Source organism: Podarcis tiliguerta (assembly GCF_965153285.1).
Source record: "Podarcis tiliguerta genome assembly, chromosome: 2".
NCBI classification, from domain to species: Eukaryota; Metazoa; Chordata; class Lepidosauria; order Squamata; family Lacertidae; genus Podarcis; species Podarcis tiliguerta.
Window position 1 is genome coordinate 9,367,588 of NC_139535.1, and position 24,735 is coordinate 9,392,322.

At 45.1% G+C, this 24,735-nt stretch overlaps 2 protein-coding genes and 1 long non-coding RNA gene across 6 annotated transcripts in view; 2 read left to right on the forward strand and 1 right to left on the reverse strand.

The window, feature by feature from the left end:
* The window catches only part of LOC310671100, a 31,276-nt gene extending 6,986 nt beyond the window's left edge, over positions 1–24,290 (forward strand). Inside the window, exon 3 of the long non-coding RNA XR_014507781.1 lies at positions 24,189–24,290. This is a non-coding gene — a long non-coding RNA (uncharacterized lncRNA). The remainder of the gene's footprint in view (positions 1–24,188) is intronic.
* Positions 1–24,735, reverse strand: part of LOC310670550 (zinc finger protein RFP-like) — a 37,272-nt gene that overhangs the window by 4,250 nt on the left and 8,287 nt on the right. Inside the window, exons 1-7 of one of the 3 annotated variants that reach the window (XM_083426063.1) lie at positions 10,490–11,273; positions 8,318–8,413; positions 6,493–6,723; positions 4,859–4,881; positions 3,427–3,545; positions 2,182–2,214; positions 1,601–1,630 (exon numbers count right to left, since the gene is read on the reverse strand). In XM_083426063.1, coding sequence (XP_083282189.1) covers positions 1,601–1,630; positions 2,182–2,214; positions 3,427–3,545; positions 4,859–4,881; positions 6,493–6,723; positions 8,318–8,413; positions 10,490–10,921 — 964 coding nt within the window. In that variant the 5' untranslated portion in view covers positions 10,922–11,273. Of the gene's footprint in view, positions 1–1,600; positions 1,631–2,181; positions 2,215–3,426; positions 3,546–4,858; positions 4,882–6,492; positions 6,724–8,317; positions 8,414–10,489; positions 11,274–23,545; positions 24,710–24,735 lie in introns of those variants that run through there. The other 2 variants (XM_083426064.1, XM_083426065.1) reach the window with 2 other exon arrangements.
* Positions 12,698–21,013, forward strand: LOC310670354 (uncharacterized protein). Of its 2 annotated transcripts, none has more exons than XM_083425574.1 (4): positions 12,698–12,809; positions 14,524–15,454; positions 16,507–16,633; positions 17,714–21,013. In XM_083425574.1, exons 2-4 carry the CDS (start codon positions 14,735–14,737, stop codon positions 18,715–18,717), a joined length of 1,851 nt encoding a protein of 616 aa, XP_083281700.1. In that variant the 5' UTR covers positions 12,698–12,809; positions 14,524–14,734; the 3' UTR covers positions 18,718–21,013. The 2 variants fall into 2 exon arrangements, with proteins under 2 accessions (XP_083281700.1, XP_083281699.1); XM_083425573.1 differs by having other exon boundaries at positions 12,710–12,809; positions 17,711–21,013.

Genomic DNA, 24,735 nt, shown 5'->3' on the forward strand with positions numbered 1-24,735 from the left:
ATGCTAGGAATGTGGCTTCTCACAAACACTGGCCGTCCTTGCCCCCTCTTCTCCAACACCCTCTGCTGCTGTCTCAGGCCAATTTGCAGAGAAGCTCGTACTAAATCACCCAAAGATTCAAAGGGCGCCATTATCGACAATTCATCCAAGATAGATCCATTCAACCCCGCTCGGTACAAAGCGGCCAAAGGCGGACTGTCTGCCTCCCACCCAAGCTTCTGCACCAACAAGCTGAACGAAGTCCAATAAGTAGAGACTGAGTCACTGCCCTGACGTAGGTTCAGCAGCTGCTGCTCATCCATAGCATTCTGCAGGGGATTTTGGAACATACTATCCATCATTTCCAAAAAACTCCTCCAGGTTTGAGAGTGCGCTGTGCTGGCTTGCCATAAGAGGAATAGTCCATAATTTAGCGTTCCCTTCCAGCAAACTGTTTAGATAAGCGACTCTCTCCTTATCAGTCTCAAATTCTCCCGAGTATAAGTCTAGAATATAAAGCGCTACCGTTTTAAAAGCTAGATATTCATCAGGTTCTCCAGCTGTATTGCTGGAGTTCATTCAGGGGGTCTCTTGGCTCCTCTGCCCCAGCCCTCGCTGGGTCTTGACCTTCCATTGCCGCTCTCTGCTGTCCTTCTGTGTGAGAGAGATTGTAGTCGAGTCAAGCTGCCGGGTTTGGTACAGTATGTCTCTCCCACACACGACACAGCATGCTGACAGTTTTATTACTTTCAGATTTATTCAGCAATTACAGGGTTTCAGCAGTCCAAGCTTCCTTGGGTCATCCATCACTGTCAGAGTCAGTTGACTCCACTAGATTCCTTTTCCAGCCAAGGCAAGATACTCTCCACCTTTCCTCCCCACCTGCTTCCGGTTTTACGCTGTTCTTCTAATCTACTCTTTCTCCTGCTTTTCGGAGATTCTGAGCCCCTCCTCATCTGGAGTCAAGTCCAACCCCTCCCCCCTTTCTCCTGCATCCTGCTCTTTCAGCTCTGTGTTGCTTTCAGAACTGACAGGCAGCGTTCCAGAGCGAGAGGGGCTTATCTCACTTTCGTTGTGTGAAGGAGTATTTACTCCTCTCCGGCTCTCGCCCCTCCTCTTCGGATTCCTCTCTGTCTGTCAGAAAGGAACACAGGATAAGGGTGTGTGTGATCTCCATCATTCCTCCTCCTCTTCCCTCTTGCCCTCATCAGTCCAGTCCCTGACAGGGGATGGGAGTCAGAAACTGGCGAGAGCCACTGCCTTTCTGCCCTGACTGGAGGCTTCCTGGTGGCACCAGCTTAGCTCCTGCTGTAAAGAGGATTCTGGGCAAGATGGACTCTTTTTCTGACCCAACTTTGCTCTTGCAAAGTGCTTTGATCACATGGAAAAGTAACCAAACTCTCTCTAGGAAGGAAATAACTCTTCCCTCCTTAGTCTACACCTTCTCACCCTGTCTGCACCTTCGAGCCCACCTTCCCTGCCTTTGTTGTACATAGGAAGAACTCAAACAGCAGGGCTAGACTCAGGTGCTGGGTCGCTTGAAATTCTGCAGCACAGAAACTTTCACCCCCTCGAAACACCACCACCACCCCATGAATTTGGGACTCCATGTGAAATTTACCTTTCTGAGGTTTTCCGAATGACAGAACCTCTGAGGAAGCAAAAAGATATAATGTTTAAGGGCTACAAAGCTATATCTAAAATAGAAATAATCTTTACAAAACAATGCTTCATAACTTATCATCCGTGGTTTCCTTATTTCAAGCAAAAGATTAAATCATAGAACAAATTACTAATGAGAAAACTGTATGACTAAGAAATTCAAACAGCCAACTTGTCTAGCTGCTATTCCCTGCATTGCAGGAGGTTGGACTAGATGACCCTTGGAAACCTTTAAAACTCTTAAAACTATTCTGATTCTATGTGAAAATCAAAAATAATAAACCTTACTGGGAAAAGGCAGAATAAAATTATTCAGAATCCATGAATGAAATGGGTATCTATACTGGATGGCAGTGCAATTTCCATCTTTTAAAAGGTGAACATCTGCCTGAAGTAAACAGGTGGGAAAAAGCTATTTAAAGCCAGAAATTTTAGACATGCTGACACTATTGCTGATGGTTCCAAAGTCTAAGAACAGACTGTTCAACACCCATGAAACACCAGCCCCCCATCCCTCCTGTTCCTTCCCTGGAAATTTACCTTCTTGAAGCTGTTCTCTGAATAACAGAGCATCTGAGGAAGCAAAAAGATATAAAGTGTAAGGGCGACTCTCTTCCACCTGAAATAAATCTCCATACAAAAATAATGCTTCATAATGTAGCATTATCATAATTAAAGGTAAAGATTAACTAGTAGAAAAAAATAATTGTAAACAAGAAAACCATAGAAAGAATCTATGGAAATAACTAAAGCTTTAAAACTTAGCAAACATAACACAAGCTTACAAATAGCAGAACAAAAATATTCAGCATGAATCCTGCTAGTCTCTGAACTTTGTCCCTGAAATTGGGCTCTACATTGGAGGACTGGAAGGTGGGGGACAGAGCAATAGGAACCCCGTAAAAGGAGGCAGAGGGGAGATGGAGACAGCCTTAACATTTTACCCAAGTAAAGTGGTGGGGGGAATCATTAAAGCCAAAATTGTGAAACATAAGGAGAAGCGGAGTTTGATGAGGAAGGATTGGCAAAAGGAAGTCCTTCCTCACAAATCTTTCAGGTTGTTAACGAGCATAATTGTGCCCTTTGGGGCTCATGTGCTCTTGCTTCCACTCTCAATGGGGGAACTCTCAGGAGATCTTGAAGGCTGAAGCCCTAGATATGGCAGCTGCAGGGGGACGTCTGAGGAGGAGACGGCTCAGGCCTTGGCCCCACGGCTGAGAAAGAAGCCTGAGCAGGAGGCAGAGGGGGAACTGGGGGCTTCTTAATGCCCTTTGACTCCATTCAGAGCAGGAGAACCTCCAAAAGGACAAACTCACATTGTGCAGACAGGGAACGAAAAGGAAAAGGAGGTTGTGTATAATTGTAAACAGATACATACTGAATGAAAGAACCCTGATTTTGATATGCACTTTGATATGCCTTTTCTTCTTCTTCTTTTTAATTGTGACAGACACCATTTCTCTTCTCCAAACCCCCCTGCACCAGAATGACAACGTATATGGGGAATTCGGGAGGGGGGGATAATGGCTGCACCACCAAGAAGGAAGGTATCCTGGTGGTACCCATGTCTGTGGTGAGAACAAAATACAAAACAGTAAGAGCCTGGCGTGCCCAGCTTTGGACTATACGCAATGACCGTTTTGCACAGGGGTTACGTTCTTGACCCCTGCCCCTTTTCCGGTCACTTCCGGGTTGCAGTGATGCACGTGGTCGCGGTCCCACATAAATTAGTTGTTGCCTGTAACATATGCCCAATATAAAACCCTTGCAGCCATTTTTCATTACCTTTGAATTGCTTCATGACATCCTCCAGGAGGGGGTTTATATCACAGAAATCTGAGATTCTCCCCTTCAGCTCTGGAGGGAAAGCCAGTGGATTCACCAACGTCTCTCTTTTCTCATACCTGGTGAAAAGAAACACAATGTGAGTCTGTTCAAATCCACAATTCCACAAATCCACAAAAAGGAATTGAGAGAGAGGAAGAGAGCTGCAGACAGGGAGGAACAGAAGGGAAAGATTCTGTGCTTCTGCTCTACGGGCTCCAAAGCCAGACATTTCAGGACCAGAACAGCAACCGCAGGTCTCTGAGTCTCCCTGATTATGTTTACTCAAAGAAGAAGCACCATCACGTGATATCAGGGGGCATGAATTCTCTGAGTGCCTGATGACAGCACAGCATTTTTCTCTAGATGTCCCCAGGGAAGGTGTAGAGGAAAAAAGATGGCTGCTGCTGTTCATATACGGGAAATGTTCCTTATAACCTCTCTCCTGAACCTGAGTGACACATTGAAGTTACAAATTACAGGATCGGGAACAAAGGTACACCGCCAACTCTCTTCCTTGTGAGATTCCCCCCGCTTGGGGATATATCACACTTGGTGAAGTGGCCAAGACAGCGCTGCAGAAGAAACTGCAGTAAATTTCCCTTGTTTCGTGTGCGAGGAGAAAAGCTTTCCCTTAGAGTAAATTCAAAGCATTTGTTTCTTGAGCTTGGTGATACCTTGCTTTGATATGTAGATAACCTCTGCTCTAGAACCAAATGATCTCAGAGGATGAGGCAGACCTTCCACAGATGTACAAGCAAACAAAGTTATTGGTCAAAAGTCCATCCAGGCCAATACAAAACATTATACAATTTAAATAAGTAAAACAAAAACTAGCAGGGGAAATGGCAGTACAGTGGTACCTCGGGTTAAGTACTTAATTCGTTCTTAACCTGAAACTGTTCTTAACCTGAAGCACCACTTTAGCTAATGGGGCCTCTTGCTGCTGCCGCGCCGCCGGAGCACGATTTCTGTTCTTATCCTGAAGCAAAGTTCTTAACCTGAGGTACTATTTCTGGGTTAGCAGAGTCTGTAACCTGAAGCGTATGTAACCCGAGGTATCACTGTACTTCATTTGGAAACCACCTCTGCCTGAAAGGCCCCATCATGGCAGTCTCTGAAATTTTCCATGCAACTTCAATAAAATGAAAAACCCTTATGGTAGAAAGATATTTTCCCAAGAGGTCATTCATGACCTGCTCAGCAGGATAGCCTGTGATCATATCCAGGAGAAGCTTGAGGAACAATTCCAAGGGACTCCATGCAAGGGACAACAGAAAACAAACTCCAGGACCCCTAACCCCCCGCAGATCCTGGTGTATTTCAGAGGTCTTATGTGACTTTTCCCAGTCTTATGGAGTGTTGCTAATGGAAATGAGCCGGATCCACTCACCTCTGCAAGGTGCTCCTCACATCCTAGAGGGAAAAGAGAATGGAAATCACTGCACACCACAGGCCACACTATGAAGACACCTCAGACTCTGCAATGGAGGAACACTCTGGCCCTCTGATGTCAGTTTGGGGTAGGAACAGCTAAATCAGACAATTTTCTGCAAATGGATGAATTGTACACATTACTTGGCTGGAGAGCTGCCTTGGAAAGTCCATAGAAGTGCAAACGTTGGTGGAAGGTTGTGACTCAGTTGGTGTATCGATGTATAAAGAGCAACTGAGGCAGGTTCACCTTTAAGTGTGGGCTCAGTGGAATTCCCCATCCCTCTTGGGATGTCAAAAAAGTGTGCTCAATGCTGGAGCTCACACCTGTTTTGATTCATTTTACTTTTGGTAAGCTCTGAGGCATGGGTAGCCAAACTAAGGCCCGGGGGCTGTATGCAGCCCAAGTGCCTTCTAAATCTGGCCCGCGGACGGCCCGGGAATCAGCATGTTTTTACATGAGCAGAATGTGTCCTTTTATTTAAAATGCATCTCTGGGCTATTTGTGGGGCCTGCCTGGTGTTTTTACATGAGCAGAATGTGTCCTTTTATTTAAAATGCATCTCTGGGCTATTTGTGGGGCCTGCCTGGTGTTTTTACATGAGCAGAATGTGTCCTTTTATTTAAAATGCATCTCTGGGCTATTTGTGGGGCCTGCCTGGTGTTTTTACATGAGCAGAATGTGTCCTTTTATTTAAAATGCATCTCTGGGCTATTTGTGGGGCCTGCCTGGTGTTTTTACATGAGCAGAATGTGTCCTTTTATTTAAAATGCATCTCTGGGCTATTTGTGGGGCCTGCCTGGTGTTTTTACATGAGTAGAATGTGTCCTTTTATTTAAAATGCATCTCTGGGTTATTTGTGAGGCATAGGAATTCGTCTGTCCCCCCCAAATATAGTCCAGCCCCCCACAAGGTCTGAAGGACAGCGGACCAGCCCCCTGCTGAAAAAGTTTGCTGACCCCTGCTCTGAGGTGGCCAAAGCAGCTTCTGGGAAGCCCACTACAGGGCATGAAGACAGCACTGCCAAACTGGATGGCATTAGGAGGCAAACTATTAGCCAGGAGGAAAAAACAACCCCTGGTTCCATCAACACCGCAGAAGAATCTCTAGTTTGCATTAAGGTAAGGAAAACATCCCAGGTCTCTTGGTGCACCTGTGCATAAGAGACTGGACTAGAGACTCCATCCACTAAGCTCTTTTAGGTAAAGGTAAAGGGACCCCTCACCATTAGGTCCAGTCATGTCCAACTCTGGGGTTGCAGCGCTCATCTCGCTTTATTGGCCGAGGGAGCCGGCATACAGCTTCCGGGTCATGTGGCCAGCATGACTAAGCCGCTTCTGGCGAACCAGAGCAGCGCATGGAAACGCCGTTTACCTTCCCGCCGGAGCGGTACCTATTTATCTACTTGCACTTTGACGTTCTTTCGAACTGTCACACGGGGATTCAAACCGCCGACCTTCTGATCGGCAAGTCCTAGGCTCTGTGGTATAACCCACAGCACCACCCGCGTCCCTTCTTACTACTTGCATAAATTAAGGAGGCACATAATTTTTTGCAGACTTGTCCTTGGGCTGTTCCTGCCACCATCTTACCTGCAGGAGTTCGTTTGCGGGCTGCAGACGCTTCTCCTCCATTTCCTGGACCACCTTTTCAAGATGGGTGAGTTCCCTGGAGAATCTGGCCAGCTGCTCATTCCTTTTCCTTGCAACCTCCTTCTCCACCTTTTCTATATGATCCAGATGGTGTTTTTCTTGTTCTTTGAGAAACTGCTGCAGTTGTCTGAACTTCTCCACTGCCTTCTGCCTCCCGGTTTCTGTTAATTTCTGCAAGAAGCAGGCGGAAAAGAAGAGACCGGAATCTGAAATACGGCCAGTCTTCATGACATCAGGAGGGGAGTTATGAGATCTCCACAGGAAGTGCACTTTCGATGACTTTTCATAGACATGAAATAAACTTCCAGTGGCTAAAGAAGCAGGGGAGGCAGAGATGAACACATTCTATTTGCCATCTCCATTTTTGTTGCCTTCCATTTTGTGGGAAGCAACAGCCCTAAAGCACGGAACATTTTTCTGGACATGGAGGTTCCCTGCATCATTTCATATTCGGCATAATCAAGGTTCTAAGATGTTCAGAGAGCTTCCATGGGCACAAAATACTCCTCACTTCCGACCTGTGCCATTCACAAGTACAAAGACAACAACAACAACAAAAATGGAGGAGGAGGGGGTGGCAGAGCTAGCATGCTCATGCCCAGCACTCCCCTATTTAAGGTAAAGGTAAATGTAAAGGACCCCTGGATGGTTACGTCCAGTTAAATTTGAATATGGGGTGCAGGGCTCATTTCCGCTTCAGGTTGAGGGAGCTGGCATTTGTCCACAAACAGCTTTCTGGGTCATGTGGCCAGCATGACTAAACCGCTTCTGGCACAATGGAACACCATGACGGAAACCAGAGCGCATGGAAATGCCGTTTACCTTCCCGCCAGAGCAGTACCTATTTATCTACTGACACTGGCATGCTTTCGAACTGCTAGGTTGGCAGGAGCTAGGACAGAGGAATGGGAGCTCTCCCCGTTGGGTGGATTCAAACTGCTGACCTTGCGATCGGCAAGCCCAAGAGGCTCAGTGGTTTAGACCAAAATATCACCTGCATTCACCTCCCCAATTTACTTTAAAGATTCACTATGGCCTGCGTCTCGGACAGATGAACAAGCGGGCACATTCAGAAACATATTTCATTAACAATTTTTATAGTAATTGCCTCAAGCAATCTATGTTCTGTAGAGCTGGGCTACCAAATGGGAATGAAATTCAATTCAGTTTGCACTCAAAACACCGCAATCCCCTGAAATTCACACTTCTCCAAGTTTTGCAATGTTACCCCAGCCAGGTAGTGTCTACAGAAATGCATATACTGGGGGGAGGGGTGAAGTATGAATAAAGATGTATTTATTAATATAAATAACAGAGAGAATTGAATAATATTAGGCAGTGCTTTTTTTCTGGGGGTATGCATACCCCTAAACATTTTGTGAATCTAAGTTTGGCCTCATTGAGGGGCAGTATTTTTATATGAATAGGAAAATGAGAGTACCCCTAAGCATATTTTTTTTAGAAAAAAAGCACTGATATTAGGGAAGATTGTCTTGCAAAATTTTATTTTTTTAAAATATAGGGAAATTGCAGATATATAGGGAAATTGCAGATATATATTTATATACGGAGAAATCCACCCTTAAATCTGATTAATTTTCAGCATTTTTTTAATATAAAAACAACAACAAGCTAACAAACAAACTAATGTGGGAAAATGAGAAATGGAAAGACACCGAAATGGACAGATTTGCCCACCCCTCTTCAGGCCTGACTTGATTGATAAAGCACTCGCTCCCTGCCTAATAATAATAGTGATACTTACAAGAAGGTCTTGGCTTTCCTTGTCCAGGTCTGCTTGACAGGCCATAATTTTCTCTCTCTCTTTCATCAGAATCTCCAGGCGGCTGCAAATCAGTCCCTAAAGAGAAAAGAAAAAAACTCAGGTTAGATAGAGAGATAGAGAGAGGAGGAGAGAGGAACTGACTATTTTGCTGATTTCTAGTTTCTGAGAAGATATAAAATGCAACAGTTAATGTTTGCATTTTAAAAATAATTATAAATTAAGAAGTCTTGATTAAAAAAATGAGTATGGGGGGGCATTTTTAGCAGTCTTTGCCAACCTGCTGCCATCCAGAAGCTTTTATTGTTATTATTTTTATTAACATAAAATAAAAAAATACAGACAAAAGAATAAACAAAAATAATAAAAGTTACAAAACAGTGTAGAGGTTGTACACAATAGGTCCCACTTCCCAAACGCAATTAGATCCCTGGAAATCGTTCATTAGGTGAGCATTCGCATAATGAGGGTATGCTTTCCATTATTTCCTATGAAATTACTTCTAATGTGGGATCTGTCTGCTTTCTTTCCCCCTCTCTCCATATTTTTTCCTGAAATGGCTGCAGCCAATCAGCAAAAAAGACACAAAGTAAAACAACTGATTTGTCCAATCTCTCCTGCTCTGTGAGATTTGTCCAATCTCATTTCCCCACCTCTGTGGTTTGTGCCACCAACCAGCAAAACACATGTGGAGTTTAGAGCAGTGTTCGAAATTTGCCAGGTGTCAGGCATATTTTGCACCTGGCTATTGGCCACTTGCGACCAAGATGCCTGGGTGCCAGGATGGCGCCTGATGTCTGGAGGTACATGCCTGGGGATCCTTGGATCTTGACTGTTTTCACACACTAGCAACACATCATGTAGAATTCTATCCATTATATTTTATCTGCAAAATCAGAATGAAATTCAGAAACCAAATAGTATTATTGACAATTACGACTTTTGAGCTGCCTGGCCCCAAAATGGCAAGTAGGCATTCCGTTTTGGTGACTCCGACCCCGGTTGAAGGAGCCGTTTGGCGCCTAGCTTATATACCTGAGTTTCTAACACTAGTTTAAGCACTTTCTCTTCCTGGCATTGTGGCAACATAAATCTCCTCAGCTGCTGTTTGCATTTCAAGGGAAGCTCCTTTTGGTACCCTGGCAAAGAGAGAATCCAAACTCCCTCCTCCCAGCCAGCCCTTAGGCTTCTCCTCAGCTGCTTTTTACATAATGTAACCTTAGAAGACATCTGAAGGCAGCCCTGTACAGGGAAGCTTTTAAAGATGTATTCTTTGATTTTGTTTTTATATATGTTGGAAGCAGCCCAGAGTGGCTGGGGCAACCTAGGAAGATGGACGGGGTAGTACTACTTCTACTACTACTACTAATTAATTAATTATTTATTATTATTATTATTAAACAATAAGTATGGAAACTGCATTCAGGCAATTAATACCATGCATAATTCAGGCATAAGAGTTAAAGAAAATTATCATATGTGGTGGGATTGTAGTAAAATTTTAAAAAATTGGGAAATGATATATAATGAGTTGAAGAAAATGTTCCAATTAACATTTGTAAAAAAAGCCTGAAGCTTTCTTGTTAGGGATTGTAGGAAAAGACCTGCCAAGGAAATTAAAAAACATCATGTATGTGACAACGGGGGCAAGAGTCTTAATAGCACAAGGATGGAAGAATGAGGAAATCCCAACCAAAGAACTGTGGCAAGAGAAATTGATGGACTACACGGAATTGGCGAAATTTACACATAAACTACGTGACAAGGATAAATACTGTGACTTTAAAGAAGAATTGGAACCTTTTACGAAGTATTTAAAGAAACAACAAAAGGAACTGGCCTCCTTGGCAGGTTTTGAATAAACACTAAGAATTATTGGTAACATACAGATAGATAAACTGAGGATCTTTACAATTTTATAACATGCCGACAATAACATGTGCTAAGAAACCAGAGAGAGGAGCGGAGGGAAGTCTGGGGGGCGGTTTCTTTTTTAGGGGGGGGGGGGACGGGGGGGGATTGTGGATGATGTATTTTTGACAAATTGTTATGTTGAAATCCCTAATAAAAAATATTTTTTAAAAAGGAGTTAAAGAAAATTGCTGAAAAAGAATCCACAGCTATCCCTCTGCTCCGCACCCTTTAAGATCCTACCTTGTATTTCTCGAAAGCCTCTTCCAGAGGAATCACCTTGTGATTTTCATGCATCTTGGATTTATCACACACCACACAGATAGGACTTTCATGGTCCTCGCAGAAGAGGTTCAGGGGCTCCTGGTGCTTCTCGCAGACTCTCCCCTTCCGTCCTTCCTCCTCCTCCTCCTCCTTTTCCAGACTGAGCTTCTTGATCAATTCCACAAGGTGAGCCAGTTGCCGGTTTGGGATGAGATTCCCTTTCTGGACGGTTTTTCTGCACTGAGGGCAGGAGGCTTGCCTGCCTCTCGCCCCACAACACTGGACCAGGCAGGACCGGCAGAAATTGTGCCCGCACTCTGCGGTGGTCACTGGATCCTTGAAATACTCCAGGCAGATGGAGCAAGTGGCTTCGTCGCAGAGATCTTGCACGGGACTCCCTGCAGCGGCCATGGCTCCCTCGCGCCAAAGAAAGAGTCAAATTTCACCTCTTCTGTTTTCAGCCGCGGGGTTTTCCCCTTCCTGCAAAGGACTCCGGAACTCAATGCCCACGTGGCTTCTTTTTTTTTAATTTTCAGTGCCGCCAGGCCTCTGCTTAATGTTGCCTCTTCGTTGCTTTGCAGAGAGGGGGGTGGGAAAGAGATATGCACTGCCCCAAGAAGGCAACGTGTAAATAATGTTAAAAACAAATAAACTTAAGCATCGTGGAAAGACAGGCTCTGTTTAAAGAAAATCCATCTTCCAGCTCTACAATTCTGTTATGTACTGAGTTGAATAGGATCCAAAAGGCAGCAGTCTGATTGGTCCACAGGAGCCACCCAATCCTGTTCCAGGTGGAAGTCAATCCAGGTGGAAGTGATTGGCCTACAGATGAATCCCGGAATTAGCCAATCACGTGGGGCCCATTGTGTAAATAATGTATATATAAAGCAGACATTCTGGGGGAACTTCCATTCCTCCTCACCACTTTGAGCTGAATAAAGAGCATGAAATCCACTCTCAACTCCGAGTATATTTCAAATTCCCCCTTAGTCTGCCTTTGCCTGAGGTTTTGTTGCCAGAACTGGAGAGATGACAAGCCAGAGTGGTGCATGCTCTGGTTATCTCCCACTTGGACTACTGCAATGCGCTCTACGTGGGGCTACCTTTGAAGGTGACCCGGAAACTACAACTAATCCAGAATGCGGTGACTGGGAGCAGCCGCTGGGGTGAAATAACACCTGTCCTAAAATATCTTCAGTGGCTTCTAGTGCGTTTCTGAGCACAATTCAAAGTGCTGGTGCTGACCTTTAAAGCCTAAATGGCCTTGGCCCTGCCTGAAGGAGCGTCTACACCCTCATCATTCAGCCCAGACACAGGTCCTTTTCCAAGGGTCTTCTGCTGGTTCCCTCACTGTGAGAAGTGAAGTTACAGGGAACGAGGCAGGGAGCCTTATCAGTAGTGGCACCCTCTCTGTGGAACGCCCTCCCCTCAGATGTCAAGGAGATAAAGAATTACAGTGGTAATAATAAATGTTAATAATAAATGGAACCTCGGGTTAAGTACTTAATTCGTTCTGGAGGTCTGTTCTTAACCTGAAACTGTTCTTAACCTGAAGCACCACTTTAGGTAATGGGGCCTCCTGCTGCCGCCACGCCGATGGAGAACGATTTCTGTTCTCATCCCGAAGCAAAGTTCTTAACCCGAGGTACTATTTCTGGGTTAGCCGAGTCTGTAACCTGAAGCATCTGTAACCTGAAGCATATGTAACCCGAGGAACCACTGTATATAACTTTTAGAAGACATCTGAAGGCAGCCCTGTATCAGGAAGTTTTTAATGTTTGATATTTTACTATGATTTACGTATGTTGTAAGCCACCCAGAGTGGCTGATGGGTGGGTTATAAATAATAAAATTATTACTATTATTACTAAAGCAGTGTAGTGCAGAGGGAGCGTGTTGGGCAACTAAGAACACATGTTTCCACACTAGTTATCTGATTTCAACCTTTTGTATATTTTTTTATTGTATGGTTTTATGTCTACTTTGATTTCTAAAATAAACTTCCATGCTAATTTTTGGGGGGAAATGCGGGCATCGCTTTGCACCACTGACAGTCAGTTATGAGACTTCCAGCCCATCTCTTGCTCAGGCAAGTTCTGTGACCGCAGCTAAGCGCTACAAGCTATGAAAGGGTTAAAGCAACGGCCGTCCGAATCCTAGAGCGGCTCAAGCATATGTCAAAGGAAGGGGCGGGCGGAAGGGAGACGCTGCTTTCCGGTTCCCTCCCTCCCTCTCTTGACTGGCGCCTGAAAATGACGTAGTCGGCTGCAGGTTCTCTGCGAGGGAAATGAGAGAGCAGGTGAGTGAAAGGTGGGAAGATGCAGAGAGTCTGCCCAGGTCCGCTTCTGTTTTAATTTAATTTAATTTTTTTATTGCTCCTTATTCTGAGCTTGGGGAGGTCTCATAAGACAAGAGGACCAGGGCGACGGAGGCATCCCCATCACTTGGGTCAGCTGCTGGTAAAAGTTGCAAGCTGGCCCTCCCATTAAGCAGAATGAATTGGGGAACTGGTTTTGAATGGCCAGGTTTGGGTGCTGTGCCTCCTGTTGCTGATAGCTCCGTTGGTGAGAGCATGGTGCTGATAACATCGAGGTCTGGGTTCAAGTCCCCATATGCGGCACCTGCATCATCCTGCCTTGCAGGGGGTTGGACTGGATGACCCTCACGGGTCCCCTCCCACCGCACGGTTAGACTTTCCAAGTGCAGGGTGCTATTTTCCGCCCTGCCGCAGGCAGCATAATGTCTTAGGCCAGCCCTGCTTCTGGGCTGCTGAGATCCCCCACCCATTCCCAATCTTATGTATGGCCTTATTTGCACTATACATTTAAAGCAGTCTCATACCACTTTCAGCAGTCGCTGCTTCCTCCATAAAATCCTGGGGAGCGCAATTTGTTAAGGGAACTGAGAATTGTTAAGAGACACACGCCCACATTCCCCTCCAATTCCAAGAGTGTCTTCTCAATTCAGCCGTTTTCTAAGGGACTCTGGGATTGTTTTAAAGTGTTTTAGAGGCTGTAGCAAGCTATCCTGGCTGTTTACATCACCTTGGCTTGTGAGCACAGGAGGGGAATTAAGTATCCTGTGCCTTTAGTATTTTTGTCTGTAGGCTCCTTGGGAATTAAAATAGATTTTTGGAGGTGCGGAAATAGCAGACCCAATTAATATGGGGTATTCAGAGATTCCGAGAGGTTTTAGGCTTCAGTCCTGTCACAGGAAACCCCCCCCCCAATCATTCAGTTTGTACAAACTTCACACACACTACATACACTACGCTTCTGTTATAAAGTCATAGAAAATCAACCATACATTGGATTTGCACTGTTCCACTTTTATTTTACTCCATGAAGGAAGGACTACAAAATGGGGAAGGTTTGATACAGGGCAGCCATAATCCCTTGAGCATACCAGCGCATACACAGGAGCCCTGCCCAGTTGCTATGCCAACCCTGATGGTCCTAGACAGAAGACCATCAATATCACAAAGAACTTGCATATGGGAGTGGATTCAGCACAGACTGGAACAAAGGACAATAATCAGCTCTTCCCTCTGGGGGCAGGAAACTGCAAACTTCCCTCTGTCACCTGGAAAATACTCATGGGGAGGGGGGAGGGGGAACCAGCCAGGTGACAGGACACTCAGGTTACCACCACAACTCCTCCCTCAACCCCTCCTTTCTGTGATGTAGGTGTGATGTATCTGAGGGGTGGTCTTAGGTTACACGCCTTCTGTGATGTATGTATGATGTTTCTGGGGGTGGTCTTGATCTACAGGGTGGCAATTTCAAAAGTCTTTATAAGGCCTTGCACACCATTTTTCTGGGTCCCTCCTCTCTCCTGCGGGTGAGGGGAGCACCCTGTTGCAACAGACCAATAAAGGCCAAGCCTACAGGCTGCTGTTTTGCTCCAAGTTATCCTGGTTGGTGTGTTTGTTTTTGTCCAAGGGAGCCCTCGGATTTTTCCGTTAACAGTCCTATAGATTTTCTCTCTTATTTTTCCCTACACTCCCCCCTCAGTAGGTGAAGTTTGGTCGTATTAGCTTCAAGGACAGTCAGATTCTGCTGGTTGTTGAAAGATCCAGATGGTTTGCAGTCTCATTTGAAGAGTCCAGCTGGATGAATAGCTTTAGCTGAAGGACAAGGATATTAGCAAGAGCTAACAAGGCCAATCCCTGTGGGAAGAAAAAAGCTGTGACGCAAGAGATTGTGGCTGGTGCTAAAGCTGGCTATGGAACCCGAAATCAAAATGGAGCAGAGCTGGAGCCCTGAATTTGGAGAGCAAAGATCAATTTGTCCGAAAACTGGGAGGCTCAAGGAAGTTATCCTTGTGGAAGCCCAACAAAATGTGAAGCAGGAGCCAAACGATGAGCCGTCAAGGAACTGGGACGCCCAGTTGCAGGAGTTTTTGAAGATGCTACAGGATTCCCATTCTGGAGAGGGAAACCCACAAGTGCCTGAGACAAGGGATTGGGACAATCCCAAAGTATTGGAGGTTACTTCTGAGGGAGTGACAGATGACCACAGCTGGCCCAGAGCATTGTGGGCTTCCCAAATCCAGCCACGTCTTGCTGGGGAAGCCCAAGAGGACCATGAGACCAATCTGGGTGCCACTCCCAGTGGGAAGGAGAAGGCAAGAACTCCGTCTGGGGATGGTGCCGAGATGGAGAGGCAGCGCCGGTGTTTTCGTGAGCTCTGCTACGAAGAGGCCGATGGGCCTTACAAGCTTTGCAGGCAGCTCCAGGAGTGTTGCCATCAGTGGCTGAAGCCAGAGAGACACACCAAGGAGCAGATCCTGGAGCTGGTGACCCTGGAGCAGTTCCTGGCTGTCCTGCCCTCAGAGATGCAGAGCTGGGTGAGAGAACGTAACCCAGGGAGCTGTGCCTGGGCAGTGACCCTGGCGGAGGAATTCCTTCTGAGTCAGAAGGAGGTCAACAGCTGGGAAGTGCAGGTAAGATGATGTTTCCAAAGTTGTGTCCTTGGTCAACTCCACAGCATACATTTGTTGCACGTGTGGATCATATGGCTTCCTCCAAAGTGTCCTGGGAAGTGTAGTTTATTAAGGGTGCTGTGTGTTGTAGCTCTGTGAGGGGTAAACTACAGTTCCCAGAACTCAATAGGGAAAAGCCATGTGCTTTAAATGTGTACTGCAGGCATTGCAAGCATGCCTGAAATGGGTTTCGAAAATGGTGCCCTTGAACCACTCCTGGGTCTTGAGTTGCTATGACTGCTACTACTACAGTGGTACCTCGGGTTACATACGCTTCAGGTTACATACGCTTCAGGTTACAGACTCCACTAACCCAGAAATAGTACCTCGGGTTAAGAACTTTGCTTCAGGATGAGAACAGAAATTGTGCTCTAGTGGCGTGGCGGCAGCCGGAGGCCCCATTAGCTAAAGTGCTTCAGGTTAAGAACAGTTTCAGGTTAAGAACAGTTTCAGGTTAAGAACGAACCTCCAGAACGAATTAAGTGCTTAACCCAAGGTACCACTGTACTACTACTACTATTATTATTATAACTTATTATCAGTTTATTTTTTGCCAATGCAACCTAAAGCGACATACAACAATGTTCGTAAGCCCAAAGCCCCAGTTGGGCACCCAGCCACCTTGACAAAGCCAGTCTCAAGGCAGGAGTGGGGAGCAAGTCAGCAGTAACTCACAAAGTGTCAGTGAAATTCACTCTTTATTCAAAGAAACAAAGCAGCTCAGGCCTAGTGATCACAGCAATTCTTCCCGGTAGATCTTGACCCAATGAGGCAGTTGTGAGGAACCTGAGACTCCTTCCTCTTGTCTCCCTTTGCTCCACCCTCTTCATTCCCCTTTGTGTTCTGGGAGACTAGGGGGCTCATATTATGTCCTCACATTTTTGGACAGATTGTGATAATATCAAGTCCTTGTAATAAGTAACATTTATTGCCAACCTCTAAACATACATTTTGCCTGCACTGCGACTTGGTTTTGAACTGACTCTTCTCCCCTCCATCTTCCCCACTGGCAGATCACAGGGATGTCAGAAAAGGAGCTTGTAAATCCCCGCAAGGCAGAACAGGCTCTGCCGGGCATGGTGAAGATGCAGCTTTCCACAAGGCCCAAGCAGGGGGACAAGCAGAGTGTGAGCTTATTGGGTGAGTCGCTCTGGGGTCTGTCTCTTTGAATACCTCAGGGACTCCTGAATTTCCAGTTTTGTTGCTTTCCCCCACCTAAAATGGAAGGCTCGTCTTCCCAGGTCACCTTCAAGCTCTGTGGGTTTTGGGGCCTAAAACTGGCCACACAACTGGCCATTGCCTGCTAAGTAGTGGTCCTGCTCAATCATGGGGCAGATCAATCATTTTTGCAAAGGGGGCAGAAGCACAGAGAGGGAAGCTTGTCAGTCTAGACCAGGGGTGGGTGCTGAGCTTCCCTGTTTGGCCGACAGGTCCATTTTTTAAATTGCATCTGTAATTCAAAAAAATTCAGTACTTATATATGCAATTCAGAAACACACAGATAGATTTAGAACTGGAAAATGTGCAGAAAGGAACTTCAAAAATGATCACCTCCTCTAGAATAAAAGGTTCCGCATTTGTTAGAAATTGATCTCTTATTGTGGTGATACCTACGCAGAGGAACTGCCTGCCTGTTGACATTAAGCAGGCATACCCTTTTTGACTCCTGTTAAAACATTTTTTGTTTATAGGCAACCCTAGTAAGATATTAGAATGCTGTTGTGTTTTTGGTTTATTGCTGGTTTTAATTTTCTGAGCATTTTAATTGTTTTTAGTGCAATCTTACTGTTTTATTATTTTTTTTAAACTGTTTTGAGGTTCTCTAAAATCAAACGGCTTATAAATTTTGGGGACTATTTAATTTGGTGGGGGAAAACATAGTAGAGCTGTCTACATTTAGGCATGGAATGGAGAAAGGGAATAGGGACAAAAAAGAAGTCCACTTTCTCATAACAGTTTGTATCACAAGTGGTAGAAGATTCATGATAGACAAAATGGGAAGCACTTCTTCTTCACAAAGAGCAAAGCTGGAGCCAGTGCTATTTTTCTAGAAAAAAAAGGTGCTGGAACTCACCGTGAACACTTCCCTTGTTCTCTTATAATGGCAATAACACCCACCTGAGAGGAGCCAGAACCAAACTCCAGTGTGTTCCGGCTGAAAAAAGTCCCTGGTTGGAGCTGTGTCTGATTCCTACCCTGATTCTCTCTTTCTTCCAGCAGGGGACGGGCGACTGAGTGAAAGCAAGGGGCAGAAGCGCTTGCGAGAAAGTCCTGAACAAACAGAGCAGCGGAAGACAACCTTGAAAGCAGGCCAAGAGAAGGATTTCCTGTGCCAGGAAGAAGCTGATAAGAACCAGCGTAGGGCAGAGACACAGAAGAGAAAAGTCACAGAGAAGGAAGCAGATCCATTTATCATCCAAAAGGGCGTTTGCAAAGAGGCCGCCAAGCAGCATAAAGAGAATGACACGGAATCTGACACGGGTGGGGAAATCTGTGGTCAAAAGGCCCACGGGAGTACGGACGGGGCCATTCCCACAGAGGAGACGCCATACAAGTGTTGGCAATGCGGTCGGAGCTTCAGCAGCAGCTCAGACCTTTTGATACATGAGAGAAGCCACGTAGGTGAGAAACTGTATAAATGCTCCCACTGTGGGAAGAAAGAGACAATCCAGACTGGCCAGACTGCGCATAAATGTTCCCACTGCGGGAAAAACTTTCACTGGATCCCTCAAGTAAAAACCCGTGGGAGAGAAGAACGCTATTCCTGCACAGAATGCGATAAAAGCTACTCCTCCAAGTCGGTCCTCCTCAAACACCAGCAACTCCACAGAGGCGAGAAACCTTATAAATGCTGCTTTTGCCCGGAATCCTACATAAACTGGTGGGAGCTCAAAGCTCATCGGCAAACTCACCGAGGCGACACACCGCATAAGCCGTATAAGTGTTCGCACTGCGGGAAGTTCTTCCTTTGGAACTCACAGTTTCTGTCCCGCGAGAGTAGCCACACAGCCTTCTGCTGCTGCTGCGGGAAAGGCTTCATAAAAAACTCGGAGCTCGTTGAACATGAGAAGACCCACACGGCAGAGGAGCCGTTGGCCTGTTTTATCTGCGGGGAAAACTTTGGAGTCAGTGCTGAACTGCTTGCCCATGTGCGGAAGCACAGAGAGAACCAGCTTCAATGCTCGGTTTGTGGAGGTCTTCAAGAACAGTTTGTAAGCCCGTGAACTAGAAGTTATGGGTGACAGCCAATCACTGCCTCCCCCTTGCACAACGTACTTCTCTTGGTGTTGTATATTTTAGCCATCAAAGGCCTGATTTAAAAATATTAAAATTGTAATGTTTTGAAATTCCTCGTGAATATGAAGGGCGTGCGTGAACCTGCGCTTGGTCAGATTTCAGAGGCATTACAGGCGACGACCGATTTAGCGGCGTCTGATTTTGCAGGCGTGCATGGCACCAAACCCAGAAGTAGCCCCCAAAGGTCATAAAGTTGTCACAAAAGGGGGGACGGACAGGGCAGGGTAGGTTTATGCACGAGAGTGTCTAGAACGTAACCCCCACACAAAACGAGGACTGCCTGTGTATGCATCTGAATACTGGTTGATGGAAAGCAGAGGAGAGGAAAGGACTTTTGTGCCCAGTTCCCACATGCGGGTTTCTCATAAGCGTCCTGTTAACTCCTGGGAGAACAGGGTGCTTGTGGGACTTAGCCCTCTGGACATCAGGCAGGTACCTTTTGACACCTGCTGAAAAGCATTTTGTCCAGACGTGTAGACGTTGGAGAGTTTTAACTTCTCCTCAGTTTACTGCTGATTTCAATTTTTTAAAAGGTTTCTAATTACTTGTTTTTAACTGCTTTTAACCGATCTGTTTAATATTTCTTAGAGGTTCTGTTTTTACAACCAAGCGATACATTTTGTCATATAAGGCAATAAAAATGCCGGGTTAGATAGATCAGGGACTGATCCAGAAGGCTCCTTGTTGTGCCACCTACGTGCCAGCCATCAGCCACTTCATGTGCTGGAGTTCCCCAGAAAACTTAAGGAAACCAGGCCTTATGAGGACTGGTTGAAGGAGCTGGGTATGTTAACCTGGAGGAGACTGAGAGGAGATAGGATAGCCGTCTTCAAATATCTCAAGGGCTGTCATGTGGAATGTGGAGCAAGCTGGTTTTCTCCAGCTCTGGATGATTAGGACTCAACCCAATGGCTCAAACCAAGGAAGGAGATTCCGACTAAACATCAGGAAGAGCTTTCTGATGGTAAGAGCTGTTTGACAGCGGAATGGTCTCCCTTGGGAGGTGGTGGACTCTGGGGTGCACATGTGCTGGGTCCAGTTGGTGTCATGATGGTGGCACCTGCCCTTGTTCTGGCAGGAAGTGCTTAGTGGGGACCAAAAAATGAGGGGGCGAGGAGGAGGGTCCGTTGAGTTGGAAGGACAACTCCTGGGGGGCAGCGGCAGAAACACAAGCGCCAAAGGGACAGCTGCAGGGTGGTGGGGACGAGGCTGAGTAGGGAGAGCCTCTCAAAGGAAAGGAAGAGAATAGCCGGAAGGCCATTGTGGCAGAGGAGGCACAACTTGTGATTCCCTTGACACACACACACCCCATTTTTTAAAAAAGTACATTTATCTTCTGACCCCATTACTGGTGACACCTCTCCTATTATATAATTACTGGACATGCCCCCACCTGCTTCCCTTTCAATGCCCTTCAGCTTTCATGCTCTTATACAGCATGTTTCTTTTCAACCATTTAAAAAACATCTTTGCAGTCCATTAACACCACCACCGCCATAGAGAGAGGCAGTGTGGTCCGCTGTGTAGCACAAGGACTTGGGAGATGCGGATTCAAATCCCACCCAACAGCCACAAAGTCCATTGAGTGCTTCTGAGGACCCTAGCCTACCTCACAAGGGGAAATGAGGACAGGAAAAACCACGGACCTACTTTATCTCCCTAGAGAAAATGTGAGGTATAAGTGTAACAATAAATAAAAAACGTTGGCATGTGGGTAACCCGACTGAGAGATGTTAACAATGACCTTCTGGTGTTGTAAAATGTTTTCAGATATTTAGACTGCTTTTAAATGGCTTAAATATGTTTTGTTTTGTTTTGTGTTCCTTGACTACTCATTGGTTTGCCACCCTGGGCTCTTTTGATATTTATTAAGGATTGGAAAATTACTGTGGGGTTTTTGCGTGAAAGAGACCGTCAACATGCAATATCTGGACCTGAAGATTGAAAATAATATTGGCTTATAGAAAATAGAATGATTGGATGTCAGTTTGATTGAATGCTTTCTACAAGTTGTTATATTTAGTTGACAGAGAATCAGAAGTCTTTCCGTCTTTTTCTATTTCTCCCTTTTTCTTCTGTTTATTTTTTCCCTTCTCCTATTTCTTTTTAGATTAGATTTTTTAAAATATTTCTTTTATTCAGGTATAAGAATATACTTTGCACTGTGTATAAACTTTTGAATATCTTTGGATGAGTATCAATAAAAATAAAATGTGGAAAAAAGGAACCAGCAATGTTGTCCATAATCTGCCCAGCCCCATATGTTACTCTTAGAGGTGGATTTGTAGCTGGTTGACTACAACTTTTTTCCAGGATGATGAGGAACCATTAATGAGTACTCTTTGAGGTCAAAAAGTACTCATTAATGGTTCCTCATCATCCTGGGAAAAAGTGACAAGTGGGGTGCTGCAGGGTCCTGGGCCCATTGTTTTCCAACGTCTTTATAAACAACTTGGGTGAAGGTATTTGAGGGGATGCCGATTAAATTTGCAGGTAACACCAAACTGGGAGAAATAGTTAATGCCACAGAATACTATATCGGGTTTCAGGATGACATTAACAGATTGGAGAACTGGGCCCCAGTACAGTGGTACCTCAGGTTAAGAACTTAATTCGTTCTGGAGGTCCGTTCTTAACCTGAGGTACCACTTTAGCTAATGGGGCCTCCCACTGCCACCATGCCACCGCCGTGCGATTTCTGTTCTCATCCTGAAGCAAACTTCTTAACCTGAGGTACTATTTCTGGGTTAGCGGAGTCTGTAACCTGAAGCATCTGTAACCCGAGGTACCACTGTAACAGAATGAATTTCCATATGGACAAATGTCTGGTTCTACACTTAGGCAGGAGTAGTGCAAATTTAAGATGGAGGACACCTGACTTGCCAGTAGCACATGTGAAAAGGATCTAGGAGTCCTAGCAAACAACAAGCTTAACATGAGTCAACAATGTGATGCAGCAGCATAAAAATCTAATCCTACACAGCCACACAAGTGTTTAGTCTTTTGGGAAAGTTTTCTGAAATGTCCCTTATCTTAAATTGTATGAAAGGACCCATGCAGGAGAGAAGCCATACAAATGCTCCCACTGCAACAAATGCTTCTGGAGGAGTTCCTACCTTGCATTGCATGAGAGATTTCACACAGGTTCCCAGACTGCGGGAGAACGTTTGATAGGAATTCCAACCTTCTCATCCATATGAGAATACACACAAGGCTGCCTAGTTCCATAGTTCTCCATAGAAGAACTATGGAGAAAGAACTGGAAATTTACAGCCTGTGAAGTATTGAGGGGAAATCTAATCAAGATGTTTTATAGATGGTACTTAAAGTAAAGTTACCCCTGCCCGTACGGGCCAGTCGTGTCCGACTCTAGGGTTGTGCGCCCATCTCACTTAAGAGGCCGGGGGCCAGCGCTGTCCGCAGACACTTCCGGGTCACATGGCCAGCATGACAAAGCTGCATCTGGCGAGCCAGCGCAGCACACGGAAACGCCGTTTTACCTTCCCGCCAGTAAGCGGTCCCTATTTATCTACTTGCACTTTGATGTGCTTTCGAACTGCTAGGTTGGCAGGCGCTGGGACCGAGCAACGGGAGCGCACCCCGCCGCGGGGATTCGAACCGCCGACCTGACGATCGGCAAGTCCTAGGCACTGAGGCTTTTACCCACAGCGCCACCCGCGTCCAGATGGTACTTAACACCTACCAAAATAGCTAAAATGTATAAGACAAAAACAAATCTGTGCTGGAGGTGTGGTAAAACAGAGGGGACACTTATACATGTTTGGTGGACCTGTGAAAAAATCAAAAGCTTCTGGAATATAGTATATGATGAGCTTAAAAAAATGTTTCGGTATAACTTTATGAAAAATACAGAAGCTTTTCTGCTAGGGATAACAGAGACAGGTATAGCAAGAGAAGATCAGAAAATATTCCTCTATGCCACAGGAGCAGCAAGGATCCTAATTGCTAAAAACTGGAAAAAAGAGATTGTGCCAACAAAAAAGGAATGGCAAGACAAACTGTTAAGAGTATATTGAACTGGCTAGATTAACAGAGGCAATTAGAGATCACACTAGACAAGAGTTTCAAAAAACATGGGGAAAACGCAGAGAATACTTCACAAAACAGTGCCCTAAAATACCTACCTGGACTTGTTTCGATTAATGTCTGCAGGAGACTTTGTGGATATTTAAGTTATAATTAGAAAAAATCTTAATAATTATTCATAAAGGAAACAGCTTATAAGAAGTAAATAAGGAGGCCAGATACAGGATAAAGGAAGTCTTTTATTTGGTTGTTTGTATTGTTGCATGTTATGTTTATTGTATTTCAGTACTGGGGGAGCGGGGGTTTATGTTATGTTGTAAATAAAATTTCCAATAAAAATTTTAAAATATATATGAAAATACACACAAGGCTGAAACTGTTCATACTGTGGGAAAAGTTTTACCTCAAACTCCATTCTCCTTTGACACCAGAAAATTCACATGAGAGCGGATGGAGATAATGTTGTTGTGCTGGACTGCAAGATTAATATTATTGTTATTTAATGATATTAACAATTAAAGAGCCCCCTTTTGGACTTTTTGCGTGGAAAGGAAATGAACGAATTAGAGATATCTGAGGCTGAAGATTGGGGAAACACTGCCTAGCAGTTTTTCTGAAAAGGCAAAACTGAACCAAGAAGACAAAGAGTTTTAAGAAAGAATGAGAACGATTTATAATTTATTTAAGGATTTTAACAACACTTGTAATGTAACAAATACATTGGATAACTTGGATAGACTTAAAATATAGACAATTAAATAATATGCAGCTGAAAATGATGACAATAGGACCCATGGAGAGGATGGTGGGAAGTCTTGAGATTCAGAGAAATCTAAATTTGAGTGTATTTGATAATGTTATAACTTTATACTTGTAAAACCAAATAAAAACTATTTTTTTAAAGAAGAAGATGAAGAAGATTTGAACTGCCGACCTTCTGACTGGCAAGCCCAAGAGGCTCAGTGAAATGCCACCCGCATTACAAAACATTTAACCAACAAAAATAAACCAATAATCCGCACTCCCACAACACGTTTAAAAGGGCATTGGATGCCAATCAGCCAAAGGCCTGTTTGAAGATAAATTCAGTGAATTCCTATTGAGGTATTATTTATTGGAACTCTTATAGTGTTACTGTCTGCTGCCAAGGGAATGGCGGGGGCGGGGAGTCTACAATTTTTGTCTCTTTTGCTGCTTCTGCAGATCATTACTGGAATGAATCCTCTCAAAGGGCAACCCAAAAACTGCTATTGTGAGGTAACTGTTGGTCTTTATACCTGTCATTCCAGTCTGGAAAGAAACTCTCAACTGGGCCTGAGAGGCAGATTTAGTCTCCTCAGGAGATCCTGAGGTGGGTTTTATAATTTCCCCACAGATAAAAAATAGGGAGGAGGGTCTCTCCAGAGAACGAGGCTCCTGAGAACGTGTAGAGTTCGGCTCCTGAGTCAGCGTCAGAAAAAGACACACGTCCCCCTTCATAGTCCAGAGTCACCCGGATCCTCCTGGGCTTCTCCCTCAGGGACAGAAGAGGGGAAACAGGGGAGGTGAAGGCAAAGTACTCCCCTCCCCACGTCCCCACAGCCCAGATCCCTCTCTCAGGACAGAAGTTGAAAAAGCTTAAGGAGAAGCTGCCCTTTCTCTCCACAGACTGCCTGGCGACCCCCAAAGCCCAATATTCCCCACTTTCCACAGTGACTTCCCAGAAATGTCTGCCTGCTGTGAATCCCTCACGTCCCAACACACAATAGTAGAGTCTGAATCTCTCAGGATTATCAGGCAGGGCTTGAGGTTTGTCTCCCCATCTCAGGCTTTTCCGATCCTCGGACAGGATGAGGCAGGGATGGGCTGTGTCTGGATCCAGAGTGACATTTGCTGTTGGGGAGAAGATGAGGGAAAGA